Source organism: Neolamprologus brichardi, chromosome 5, assembly GCF_056152115.1.
Source record: "Neolamprologus brichardi isolate AB-2024 chromosome 5, ASM5615211v1, whole genome shotgun sequence".
Classification (NCBI taxonomy): Eukaryota; Metazoa; Chordata; class Actinopteri; order Cichliformes; family Cichlidae; genus Neolamprologus; species Neolamprologus brichardi.
The window spans coordinates 1,939,627-1,954,264 of record NC_142108.1 but is presented as its reverse complement, the minus strand read 5'-3'; the positions used below and the strand labels follow the sequence as shown (position 1 = coordinate 1,954,264).

The following is a 14,638-nucleotide window of genomic DNA, read 5'->3' as shown; positions in this document are numbered from 1 at the left end:
CGTACATTAAGTTCTACTTTATGTGTGTTCCAAAACAGGGCAGAGCTTTTAGAACCGCATCCTATCTTCAGCATTTGTTGTTGTAATGTCTGTGCATTCAATCCACCCAAACCACGATGCTATCAGGTGATTCAAGACAGGAAGTATTTTTCAGATGTCCCCCACAGATGGTGATGCTGTCTCGTCATTCTTTTTTACAGATTTTCTTCCATTAAGAAAAACAAAAGAAAAAACAATCAGATTTCATCCAACCGAATGACAGTAGATAACATTCGGTGTCTCACACAGAACACATGGCAGATCCTGACACGTTTAGTTTGCAGTAAAAACAGATGAGCATCTTGCAGTGGCGTAAACCTGAGGCGCTCTCTGTAAAGCTGCTGCTGCTTCTTTAGTATTCATAAACATTTTTCTATTCCAGGCAGAGCGGCTGGCTGAGTGTGCTCAGTCTGAGTCTGAGAATGGCTGGACACTGGCTATGCGTGACGGGAAAATGCAAAAGTACCAAGGGGAATAAAAAAAACAAGGCGTGCTGACTTCAGATAAACTGAAACAGGATAGGAACACGGTTCACAACAAGGACGCTGAAACACTCAGTCCACACTTTACTGGGACAATGTTGACTTTCCAGATCTTTCCTCATTTGCTTTAAAAGCAATTTTTATTTCTTCCAAAATTTTTACCCAATCCAGTTATTGTCCACTGGTCAGTTCACAGCAAATCAAAGTGTAACTACTAACAACCAGTGGTGTGCCGATCATCATTATTAACTGTGCTTCTTTTTGAAATTCTTATCCAAAGTTCTGATGTCAGGTGGCATACTCACACAAGTTTCAACCTATAAGAAGTTGCTGCATATGAAACTAACATCTGCTACCTTGTTCCACTATAGCCTTGCATTTTTTGTATGTTATGATAATGTTGTTTTAAAATGAACAAGTCTTGGAAGAAGAGAGAAGAAGGAAAGTCAAAGTTTCAGCCCACTGTGGTTTGGTATCACCCACCTTAAAGGAGCTAACACTAACTATCAAATGGCTTGAGACTGTATAAAATCGAAAGCAACAACGGCTAAGCAAACACCCTAGAAGTGATTCATTAGACTGAGCTTTGGTATTCAATAACCTCTGAATGTGAAAGTTGCTTCCTGGCACCAGGTGCGTCAAATGGGATTTAATTCTAGGTGGAGCAGAGACGCGCTGCCAAGTTTCCTTTTCCCTGAAGCTTCCACACACTTATGAAGAAGCGGTGTGTGCTCTGTTGCAACTTTTAACTTAGCTTTTATAGACTGCACATTTACACCCCTTACAGGCAAATTTGCATCCAGGTAATAAACACTGATAAGTGAAATTCTGACAAACTGCATTGTAGTGTCTGCAGAATTTGACTGGTTGGTGTGAATGCTGTTGGGATAAAAGGCAACAGACATGGATGGATGGCTAAAACACAGGACGTCGCATACAAGACTGACTTTAGTCAGTCAAGTTTAGTAAAAGGTTATGGTTTAGATTTTACAAACTGAAGACAAACTTCAGGTTGTAAAATCACAGGAAATGAGAGAAACTGATGACGGCTGAATGCCCTTCACGGGTCCCCCGGATCACCTCCCCTTTCTCTTTATGTCCCTTCTCTACTATCCATTGCTCATCGCTGGCACCGGGGCAGCACTGCTGCCAAAGTGACTGATGGGCAGCACCCTCCGCTGTCTGCTCTGAGCAGGACCATCAGGCCAAAATTATGCAGTCTGAGATCCTGGCTGAGCGGTCATGACAGGTTATGGATTTGCCTGCTGCCCCGCTGGTTTCAAGGGCATTTTATCCAGACAAGGGAAACGATTCAGAGGCTCAGGAGAAGCACCTGTACATCATCTGCTGCAAGACACAAATGATGGAGGTGGTGGTGGTGGAGTGGGGGTGTGTGGGTGCTCTATTATCAACCAGGAGAAGAGACGAAACCCATCTGGTTCAGGCCTAACAGGATAGTTCCCAAAATGTCACAGATGATACAGGACAAGAAATGGAAATAATCAGGACCTTAAACTAACAAAGAAATGAAATTTCATTCTGTGTTAAAGACAGAAAATGAAAACAGAAGATAAAATACGTTCTCTGTGAAGCACGCATGCTGCACGACTGACACGAAGAAAACCAAAGACACCAGAGGTTTAAAGACAAACTCCAGCCACGGCAAGATTACGCTGAGGACATGAACCTACCTTCACTGGAGAGAAGCAGGACGGAGGCCTGTCTCGACCTAGGGTGACCCAGCTAGACTGTTCATTAACAAGTCCAGACAGCCTGTGGCAGCAGGGCACCGGCTGACGCTACTACTACTCTACACCGACAGACTTCCAGAGAAGCACGGCTCTAGTTCTGGTTAGTGTGAGTGGTAGACGGCTCCTTTCCCGCCCCTTTTTCTGTGATGTAGAACATACACACACATATACACACTGAGGCTGTGAAGGACAGGCAGCACCTCTGTCTATACACGCTGGCTTTGGGCGCTGCTGATGTTGGCATCTGCAATAAAGACCGCCTTTCTCTTTGCTGTGCACTCCTGCCTTCCCGCTGGAGTTTTCACCTCTGCCAAGGAGAGCTGCAAGGCTGAAATGGAAGAAAGGTTGTATGACGGCATCGTGCCGCCTGTGTGTGCCTGCCTGTCAGGGGAAGGGAGTGGCAGCCTGGTGTGACACACTCAATTACACTGGCTGATTGGGGATTATTTTTGGCTTCCACTGGCACCCTAATAAAAGCGAAACACTATACTGCGTTTTCTCCTATAATTACCTCTTCCACTCGTTGCATTAGTTGACCCTCATTCATCTGACATCAAATTACCCTGTTTTATTTAGAGGAAAACATGCTATCACATAACCAATCTTTTTAAAGTGCAACATATGACACCCAGAGTCCCCTTTTCCTCCTGTCAACTGACACCCTGTGCGAACTTCAACAAACAGGGAAGTAGTTCAGTAGGAGTGGCAGTAAGTTAGAGTTATCAGCATTTCTGGAACAGCACGTGGTAACTTGCGTGGTTTGCGAGTAATAATGGAGTTTCCATTCTTAATCTAATTGCAGATAATTAAGTATTGATAATCAGTGGGGCGAGCCACAAAATAGCTTCACGGCTTATCCATCTGGAATGCCCTAAAAGTACTTGGACAGAAAAAACACGGCTAATTACTACCATATTTTGCCAGAAGACAACAAAATCCTAAATCCACACTAACTACCAAAAAGTTCCTTCTAGCATTTTACTGACCTGAGTAGACTTTTCATTTTTTTTAAGATCAGGCTTGAAAAAGCTGGGATGGCCTTTTCTTTTAGAATGAAGAAAGTCCCATGTAAAGATGGTTTAACACAAAGATTAAGACAATACAAGCTGCACTGCAATGGGATGAAATTGTACATACTTCCTGTATCTTCAGTAGGCACAGCTGTAAGTCTTGTAAACATTATGTGGATAGAATAAAATAAAATTGAGTTGTGTACTGTATGCTGTTATCAGTAGAGGTAAATGGGTTTTATAGGCGTCCTTGTACTATACTGTATTTTTGATCTTTGGAAGTGATATGTGCGTTCATGTCCAGTTTGAAGGGGCAGGGAAGTGGCAAAATCCACCAGACACAGATCAAGTGCAACCTGAAGAAAACAAAGAAAACCAATGCACACGTTCATAAAAGTTCCTAAAACTGCATTTACTCTTTTGGCCACTGGAGGCTGGTGCTAAAAAAAGCCAACCCGATTCGAGTACCGAATGCCCAACTTTACAAATTCATAAAAATGCAATGTTAAGGGATTTCTTACCTGTTTGATTTTGTTAAAGATTAACCAGACAGAGAAGTTGATTACTAGTTCTCTTTCTCACTGGGACGTCTCGACTGCATTTGTCATGTTGGTACCTTTAGTTGTTCTTTTAATGGGATAAACTTGAGAATTTCCTGTGTGGTGCAGGCCATTCAAGAAGTCTGTTCTTTCAGTTTCAGTGAAATGCTACTATATTATTGCTCTGTTACTTAGTACTATCTACTTCTATGTGATGTAGCTAACTAGCTAAGCTTGCTAGCATTGAGTCCAGAAACTAAATGCTATTTTCATCTTTTATATGCAGTTTATGACACAGATATATGCAGTGACTTTAAGATACAATGTTTTGTTTTGCAACCATTATCTATATCCAACTGTGAGCCCTTTAGAAAATGTTTCAAGATATCTGGTTGTTGTTTTTTTGCTGAATGCTGGTGAGCTAGCATGTGATTTAGTTAGCTGTTAGATTAAATGACGTCCAAAGAATGCAGAATGAGTTAGGTTTTATTACTGCCTACCAATAAAAGTAATGTACTTTACTTTTACAACTGACCCCACCTCTGTCAGGTAGACTAACCAACTCTAAATCTTCCACACACACCTTGTATCTTGCATTTAACATGTGTAGAAACAGAAAACAAGATTCTAGATTAACAGACAGGCAGCTATCCAGTTTGGATGAGTGACCACCAAGTTCAAATAGAGCTAAGTGACTTCTGAATGTTCTCAGAGCTTTGGTTAGCAAGCCAGCGAAGAACATAACAATGTTTACATAAGACAACTCCAGATTTAAAGATGCATCTACAACATCAGCAGCAATTCCAACTAGCATCAACAGCTATGTTCACTGAAAATAGCATTAATCGTCTGTATGTCTAATATTAAAATCTGTTCGATGATCTGAAACATCTAAGTGGGAGAAATAGGACTTTCTTATTGTACTGTCCCAAATATATGTGTATTTTTTAAATTTTCTGATTTGCATTGAAGACATGTGCATGGTCTTTACACAAAGACCTTCAAATAAAGCTAGGTGAATTCTCAAGGTACTCAGACCTGTTAAAATTTTAGCTAGCCAGCTAAAAGCATAAACATCAGCAGCCATGTTCAGTCAAAACAAGTGTAATAAATCCTCAGACAAAACAGCTACAAGAAATATACAGTGCAGTTAAAGACCCTCATTCTTTTTTCTGTTCTCCAGACAGAAACTGAGCTTATACACCATCATCCATTCTACACTCATTTAAAACTATTGCTGCAGTTCAATAATAACTCCCATTCACTGCCTCAGCTATAGCCTAATCCTTAATACTTCAAAAAGCAATCTACCATATGTTAAAGCCAATCAGTATAATTTATTTCCCATTAATTTGCTGATACAGGCTTTGAAATGGCCACTTTCAATCATGCTCTGCGGCATGTACTTATTGTTAAGCCTTTAAACATTTCATTTGCATTCATGATGTATGTTGCCAGGCACATTTTGTCCTGTACATTTGTGTAGCATAAGTAATTGGCCAGTTGGCCGAGCTGTCGATATTAGTTTTAATGAGCAGGACAAAGAGGTCCAACATGCATACCAACATATACACTGCCAGTTAGGCAACAGAGGCAAGCGCAAATTTATTTTAATGCCATTCAAGACAGCACATGCTGAAAAGACTCAGCCAAGCAGAGGTCAACCAGGGGCCCACTGAAAATGCTTACTCTTTCCCAAACAGATCCTTAGACTGATGAAAGGATTTTTGGTTCACTCCTTCTCCCCGAGAGATCCATTCTCCTCACCTTGAACTCTTCCTCTTCAAATGGGAACGCTGCTAACCTTTTGAACCAGCACTTCCTCTACAAATCTACACGCCAAGGGGCCCCTTTTCCACAGTTCGCTCTTACTCTAGCATGTCTGAAAAGGAAACCTGAAACACTTCAAAACATGACAAATCTGAGCAGGCAGACTGGGTGGTGTTAAAACATGCAAGTACTACTGGTGACGTACAAGTACAAAAAAATCACTGTGGAATAACTGTAAATGAGCTAAAGGGTGTGGAAGACTTGTCAGCTTCATTCATCTGACAGTCATTTCAAATGAACTGATGACAAAATAAGTAAGACAGCATGTGCCTTATTATTATCTTTCTATCTTTAGATGAAGAGGTCCATAACCAGACTCCTCTATGTCCAGTTAAGGACCTCTAATACACAATCTCAGCATGGCTGTAAAGATGAATTTCATTTATGATGGAGAAGAACATCAGAACCTCAGCAACTTCTCATTTCAGTGAAATATGATTTGGACAGTTAGAAGTTATTTCCCTAAGCTAAACAAAATATGAGAAGGTGAACAGCACAATATATCAAAAAGAAGAGGAAGGAACATTTTTTGTCTTCCACTCATCCTTTCCTACACTGTTGTGGGCCTCAATCTCAAGAACTATCAAAAGCTTTTTAGTGAAGTGAGCATCACGTGTCCCTGGAAACTATTTGTCAACTAGAGTTCTGAAGTGTTTGGTGGAAAAAGCAGACTGTGAGGTACCGATGACTAGTGGCTGTTTTCTAAAAAAAATCCCTTACTGAGGTGGATTCCCAGCAGCAAGAATTCCCAGAAGACAATCATCTTTTCTGTCTCCTGAGACTATGAATAAAACATTTGAATATCTTTCCAAGCAGGCAGCTGAATGGCCTGATAAGACCTGTAGGTTTGAACACGATTGCCAGGCACATCCATCCACCCCCTCCCTTCACAAGGTTACGTGTACGCTTAACAACATGACATTTTCTTTCCAAGAAGTGAGATTATCACCATGATCTACTGAACTGATTCTGAAATTTCCCATATTCAAGAAATCATATCTTGAGTACAAACTCAAAATTGTTCCATCCCCTAATGAGCCCCCCCACAGAACTGTGACATTTTGACACCAAATTAGCAACGGTTCATCTTTGCTATGGTGCTGTGAGACTGTCATTGCACTTCTTTAAAACTTAAAAACTGTGATGATTCTCAGCAAAGTTTATTTTTCATGCATTTTTTATTATTTTAAACCAAATTAATTCATGTTTATCTTTTAGTTCAGTTTTTTCTCAACTCTGTTCTCTATTTCATACAAACTGGGAGTGTCTCATATGCACATTTTCACACAGCTTGGCTGATTGCACTAAAGCCCCGCCTACCTTTGTTTTAAACTTTTGTGTGTAAAGGACAGCCAATGGGATGGAAGCTTGCTTTAAAACAGGGGAAATAAAACAATGTTTCAGGCTCAGTACAACCCTCAGTTCATCCTAAATTGTACTAAGCTGGAAATAAGAGATGAATGTGGACTGGACTGGATCTTTAACAACAAGCGTGAATTTCATGCCAACTCCAGCAGCTGGGTGCTAAAACTCATCACGCTCAAAAAGAAATCTAAATTTTGTCATTAATTAATTCCAACAAACATGTTTTTCTGGGTCTGAGAAAATGGCTAACATTTCTTAGACTAAATAGAGATTGTAAATGTCTCACACAACTGTTTCAGCTGCTGAACGTCCAGTTGGGTGCATCAATTAAGCATTTAAGAGCATTATATTCTTCATTTAGCAGTTTTAATTCCAGTTAGGAATCTATTTGAAAATCCATATTCAATGAAGGTCACCTACTTGATGTAGAGCACAAAGCACATGGCTGAAATTATTTGCCTATCTGACCTCAGTCTGCCTTAAGAATCACATCAAGTCTCATTTGAGACAAAAATGAGTCTGCAAATGAGCTGCTATTTGCTTATCATGAAATTCCAACAGCTCTAATAAGTCTTTCTTTTAAGCATTACATCCAGCGGTACATCCTCTCTCTTCATATTCCAGCAATTGGAAGCTGACTAGCTGCACCTCTGGAAGTGTTTTCCTTGAGTAGAAATGTGGAAAACCCAGCTGCCAAGCCACAGTCACCATGGCCAATCTGGTGCAGACCTAGAGTACAAATGGAAAAAAACAGTTCCAACTTTTCACACCACATGCTCAGGATACACTGTGCTTTATAACTCAACAATAACATTTCAACTAACTCAGAGAAATGACAGGGTGCAAGGGGACAGAGAACATGAGATATTACAATTCATGATCAGTGCATTAATTCCCAGAGGGCCAGTAAGTTACCTCAGCTTAAGCATCTGGACAAATGAACCGGGATAGAACCACATGGTTCACACTGACACAGGGATAGATAATCTTAAGCAGCACACAAAGCGTGTGAGGAGATTTTCCACTGATCCTAAATGCAAAGCACACAATCGTATTCCCATTTTCCTTGGCGAGAATACAGGAAAAGTATGCCCGCTATGAAAGCTCCATTCACTTTATGTTTGCAACAACACAGAGGTACAGTGTGGATTTATTTGAATCATTAAACAGTCACAAAAACAAGCTTCACTTGTATGTCTTTACAGTGTGTTTGCACATTTTGAAAGAAGTTTATGAATGTCTTTTGTTTTGGGTTTTTTTTGGGGTTTTTTGTTCTTTTTTTGTTCTTTTTTGGGGTTTTTTTTTGCCATATATGAGTTTAGGTTCATTTAGGTTTGGGTAAACAAACACCCAAGTTTTATTTTGAATATTTGCTGTTTTGTTTTTCCCCTGCTTTTCTGGACTTTGATAAATGGTTTTCCTAAGACAATTTACACTTTCATGTAGGGTTAGGATTAGAACTAGGGTTAGGGATGAAGGGGGACTTAGACCACGAGCATATCAAAAACAGATCAAATGGAGGAATCTCCTTTGCAAGGTTACACACCCAACAAGAAAAACACAGTAATTTGAAGAAGAAAGTTTACACAGGAGTCTGCATGGTCTGCAGAAACCTAAGCATACTGTTACTGCTTCCATTTCTCAACATGACTGAAATGCTGTATCAGGACCATAAGAGAGCTGTGCATGTACAAATCCCTGCAAATGTCAATGAACTGAAGCAACATGGCAAAAACAAGATTGCTCCATAGTGAGGTGAGAAAATGATACAGAATAATGGGATATACTATATTTTTCACAGGACGACACAGAGTAGGTTAAAAACTTTCTTTTTTACTTGATTGTCACTCCCCCCCCTTAAACCACCCTTTATTTAAAGGCCTGATTTCATCCCACAGGAAACCGGCAGCCTGTTACAGCATGCAGAGTACTCATTCCTGTAGTGGGTTTGCCATTCTGCATCAAAAATGCGTTGTAATTAACGACACTGCTTGTTGTAGTAGTGAAACTAAATCACTATGACACACAATCGTTCACAATTTAGAGCATCTCAAGAACCCCTGTTATAGCTGCTGACAGTAATTGTGGTAATAATAGGAAGAGACGAGGTGAGCACCAGCATAATAATCCCCTGCAGCCTTTCCCTGCCACATGTTATTGGGCTTTATGGCAGCCTGTTGACACCAATCCTAGAGACTCAGTGGACCAATGCTGGGCAGGCATAAACAGGCTGTAATCTCTATGGCGGACTGGCTGGAACCATACGTCTTATCACTGGGCATTTGAGAGGTGGAGAATTGTGTGTATACAAAGACTCGTACTTTCTCGTCTAAACAGTAATGCCCACATCCTCAGGTATAACGTAGAGCCAATCAATTAGCAACACAACAATCAGATGTGCACGGCCACCATAAGGCCATCTGTGTGCCTGTTCTCTAGAACCATGCAGGGGTCAAAAGTCACGAGTTGTCGTCAAGCACGGCAATAAAAAAGACAACAAGAATGGGAAGTTGTGGTGGTTCCAAAACATGATGGCTTGGACTTGAACAAGTTTGGGCTGAAGTGTTCCCTTCACAGTGAGCCTGCACCAGTTTGGAGGGAAAGGCCTGTCTCACCCTGTGCATCACGCTCCACCACTGAAGGACATCTTGTGTGCATAAACTGGCAGACCACATGCTTTGACCAAATGGTCAATGACACTCTGCGAATGAGAAAGGTTGGACTGTGCATGTGCAAAAATGTAAAGAGTAACTACAATCTGAAAAATCTCTCAACATTTCTGTTCAGGATTCTTTGAGTGATATCACTCTAGCATTCTTGCTGCATATAATTCACTTGACCAAACACAAAGAGGGCAACTCAAATTTGAAGATGAGAACAAATGTGGCTCTGATGACTCCAATCAGAATCATTATCCTGGAGTGGAGTCTCCTTGGAGTGATAATGACTGATGGGCCAGCAGAGTGAGCCTCTGTCCGGGCCCATACCTAATGCCTTTCAAATCATATGCAAGATGAGTCATCAGGAGCTTGTCAAAGCTTCCTGGCTCCTTTTCACCTCCTTTGATTCATCCTCCTTTTGATGAGCCTGTGATTTATCGAGCACTCGCTGATGTAGTTTGCATTAAAAAACAGCCTAAACCCTTCTGCGTGCTTCACTCTTGGAGTGATTTCTTCTCAGAACACTTATGGCACCATCCGCTTTTTTTTCTGCACCCGAGCTGCAGATTCAAAGCAGGCAGGAAATGTCTTCCTAAACGTTGGACGAGGCAACAAATTTCCTGTTTAGCAACAGCTGTGATGCACTGAATCTAAACCCTAAAAAAAGTGTAGAGTCACAAACACTCTCATGAGTGCAACACAACGGCAGAGCTCAACCCATTTTAATTCATAACCCTAGAGGATTTCATCATTGTAGAATTATCTGATACCAAGCAGCTTAATGCTGCATAATCTACCCAACCTGAAAATCCTGCCCCTGAGGACAGAAACCAAGAACCGAAAAAACAGTTCTGGCCTCAGAGCCTGAAAGCCCTGGATGTGGGCTGTCAGGCTACATACAGGGGAAAAAAAAAATCACACAAGTTAGACGTAATCCTGTGCTGCGGGCCAAAGCAGGATGAATTAATATTGAATTAATATTATTAAACCGTATTAAGACATGCAAGCCAATGAGTACTGGTACAAGGCAGAGGGGAGCGACTGCTGAGGACCCTCCATCTCATTTGCAGTAATGGTTAGTATGGCACAGGAGTCTGTCCACTTTGTACGCTGAATGCTGTCTAGGTCAGCAGAGAGAAGCCTGATGTAATGAACTATTCCTGGGTCTGTTTAAATGATCAATAGGAATTCATCACACGGATGCCTGCGCTCAGCAAAAGTAGAACCGGGATGCAGCAGAGTTAAAGACAACACCAAAGAGAAAAAACATCAACAACAAGTGCACAACCCCTGCTTTGCAAGGCTGCTCGGAGGACACGTCTGCCTCTGCATAGAGGGAGAGGAGATGGGGGGGGGGGAGAGATAAAGGACAACAACAGTCCAGGCGCTGTCTGAGAAGTTGGACTGTCCCTTCAACCCCGAGCAGCAGGCAGCAAACATCAGCTGCCATGACATCAGACTATTCGAGAGAGATGGGAAGAGGGAGTGATGAGCGAGGGTGGAAGTGGCGGGGCGTAGGGTGGGGGGTGGGCACAGTGCATTTGCAGCTGCTGCAGTCATCCCTGCCAGACACCTGCTCAGGCAGCGGGTGTAAACAAGATCATGCGTAGCCTGCAAGCACTCTCTTTCTCCGTCTCTGCTCTCACCTCACACACACTCCAAAGATTAGAAAAGAAGAAAAAGCAGTCCCAGCTAGGCCAATATGCAGGTATGACATGACAGAAAATGAAAATAACAGAAGCACGAGGAGAAGCAGCCCTACCGGCAGGGAGAGACAGCGAGCAGCCCGGCATATGGTCGACACTGGCAGCGTGAAGGCAGGGGACCATCCTTCCACATTCACCTCCAGCTTCAGAGAGAGAGAGAGACAGCTCGGGCCCTGCTGTACTCTGAGTCCCCTCAACACCACCACTTTCTGTCACTCTCTCAGCATAGCCCCTCCTCTATTCCCTTTCTCTAACTCTGTTTCTCTCTCTCTAACCCCCACTCACTCCCTCCCTCTCAGTGGAGTTGTGTGTCCAGCCTGACGCAGCCCGGCAAGTCCTTGCCGCTCGCTGGCAGCACAGCAAGGTCAAGGTTTTTCTCTGCACCTAGTCCTTCACACTGACAGAGAGCGAGGGAGAGGGAGGCAGCACTGAGACCTGAGTGCGTGCAGCCTTTTCATGCACCGGCTTATTCTCCCCTCTGGGCGATTGTGCGGTAATTAATGAGATGAACTGCTCCGAGTTTGATTGCAGGGAAACATGCAGACAGCAAAGTGGGAAATAAAGAGGCGTAAACATCAGTGATTCTTCTGGGAAGATGGGGAATTTTATCCCTATGACTGAACAAGAAATGATCTGTTTTTGCTGAGTAAGCCTCTGAGTTTGATATTGTGAATTATCTGATAGCTTGCTTGGAGAAAAAAAGTGTATATTTACTCCATTGAGCCAAAACAAAAAAAATATTACCTCCATGTTGTATGTGGGATCAATCAGCAGGTATAAAGATATGATTGAAACAGGCAGGACCCAAACTGCAAAGTTCACATGATGGTAACTCGACAGTAGAGAGACCACATTCTGACGGTGGTGTGACTTACCATCAACAGCAGCAGGATGTTGGAGGAAGTGTTGGAATAAGTCTCATCCCATTCTAAGTCACAGCTTACATGACCTATAGGATGTTCTGCTAATGTCTTGGCACCAGATAGATAGAGGAATCTTCGAGGCCTGGACTCTAGGAGACCTGTGATCGGTTAGAGGTAATTTGGCTGCATGCAAAGACTGTCAGCATATTAGCTACTCAGGTGGTCAGGATGCTTTGGCACTAGGGGTGGGTTTTTATAATCGATTTATCGATTAAAATCGATTCTGGCTTGGATAACGTAAAATCGATTCATTAAAATCCTGAATCGATTTTTTAATATAAATTTATTTTGCCCGAAATGCCAGAATCTCAGGTGAAATCTCACAAAATTTCAACAACTACCAAACAGCTAAGACAGTAAATGAGAGCAGGAACACGGATTCTGCACAAAGACAAAACCCGCGGATCAGAATCAGTTAGATGTCGCCTTTCTCACAGTCGGGGCTGAAAGCCGACAGCTCGCTGATTCTGATCTGTTGGCGGGTCCGCGCTTTGTGTTTACACCCTTTTTGCACTGATTCTAAAGCTGTTAGTTTGATCTCTCTCCAAACATTATTGACCGAACCAGGAGCAAAAGAAGATCCAAACTACACTATAAACATCGTCATGAATTCACTCTCAGTTTTGCTGTTTTGCTTCGACCACGATGCACAGCTCTCTCTCTCTCTCTCTCTCTGTGTACTTCAAGAACAGTTTCCCGTCTAAAAATCTGTTTTCTTCATTATTTGCTTGCTTGTTACGCACAAGACTGCCGTTGTTTACAGCGCTGTTGGCCGACATTTTTTTTCCCGTTTTACATACTTCTGAAAAGAAAACCTAATTTCTGCCGTTCAATACTGAACAAATTTAAACTTTTTAAAATTATGCAAAATGCAAAACACTTTGCTGTGTCTGTAATAAAACCGCTGTAACTTCAGAGGTAATGTTCATGTGTTGATTAATGGTTTTCTTTCGTTTTTGATGTACTGTGGAATATTTTTATAAAATCCCAGGCCAGGAAAATCGCCTTCATGTTTTTCTGTGTTTTATCTTCAGCTACTTTGACACAAAGGCCTCTGCTGTGATGCTCACACCTTTGATAAAGTCTCACAAGTGTCAGCTTCCTTTTTATAGATACAAAAATATGTAAATGCACTGATCTGAATTATAATATTTCTGGCTGTCAAAATTTCCCAGATTCAAATCGAATTGAATCGAATCGAATTGAATCGAATCGTGAATCGAATAGATTCTAGAAATCAGTGACGATACCCAGCCCTATTTGGCACATTGGTAACCTTTTGTGATTTGACCAATTTTAAATGCTTTTATTTAAGAACTTTGACTATTTGTGGATTGGAATGAAGCGGTATTTAAAAAGCCATATTACCTTTTTTACATGCATTTGTGAATCCACGCACTTGAGCAATTTATCTACCTTGTATTACACTCATGGCAAATTTTGAATTACCAGATAACGTAACAACTCAACTGTGGAAACTCACAAAGAAACACACAGAAAGGCCTTTACCTACCAGGAGGTTTGAACCAGCTGCCTTCTAGCTGTGAGATAATGCTACTTTTTGGATAATAACCCAAAGTATCTGAATTGAAAATACCTCCAAATCATTACTAAAGTTAAGTACTACCATTAGTAAAGACTTTGAGCTCTACTTGGTTTCTATGCTCAGCTGAAACCCATTACTACAACACCACCACCATCAACAACAATAACACAGCAGCATGGCATTAAGCCAATGCTCTAAATTTAGCTAAAACTGTGAGGTGATAAGCACTGCTGAAGCTGACAAAACTGGCTGAAAGGTGGTGATGAAGCACGCAGTCCTGTATCTGACAGACGATGGAAGTCAATTAAACAGACTAACGGAGAGAAGCATTCTTTTTTTAAATGAAGGAGCTTCTGAGAGTGTACGACTCACTGTTTCGACAATGAACTGCAGCTGGCATTGAACGGCATTAATATCCTGAGCTCGTTTCTCTGTCCACTTGCAGAAAGTTTGCCAGGGGTCATGCCCTCTTCCAAGACTGGCACTCACAGGCTTGTGGCCACTACTGTTTATACAGCGAGGCCACGAGAAACCGACATAAGGAGAGAGTGGAGACTACTTACTGTGCTCCTATCACTGGGCCTATAGGATTACTAGTAATGGGATTTCCCACTAATGGCTCCTCCTGACAGGTGGCGTCCCAGTTTAGATCACATCACCTAGGTTTAAATATTTCTCTTCCATGTGCTGCCAAAAAAAGAGAATCTGCCTTAGCTGTTTACACCAGCGTGTTCCCTGCAGCAAGAATAAAAATAACTGCTAGTAGCTTCAAATAATTCAACCTGCG

The 14,638-nt window shown here is 41.8% G+C and overlaps 1 protein-coding gene across 4 annotated transcripts in view; it reads right to left on the bottom strand.

Moving 5' to 3' along the window:
• iqsec1b (IQ motif and Sec7 domain ArfGEF 1b) overlaps positions 1 to 14,638 on the bottom strand; it is a 247,316-nt gene that overhangs the window by 33,685 nt on the left and 198,993 nt on the right. The window contains exon 1 of one of the 4 annotated variants that reach the window (XM_087840478.1): positions 11,439 to 11,574. The exons of 2 other annotated variants lie outside the window; for them this stretch is intronic. In XM_087840478.1, coding sequence (XP_087696604.1) covers positions 11,439 to 11,515 — 77 coding nt within the window. In that variant the 5' untranslated portion in view covers positions 11,516 to 11,574. Of the gene's footprint in view, positions 1 to 2,472; positions 4,072 to 11,438; positions 11,575 to 14,638 lie in introns of those variants that run through there. One more of the 4 variants, XM_087840480.1, reaches the window with a different exon arrangement.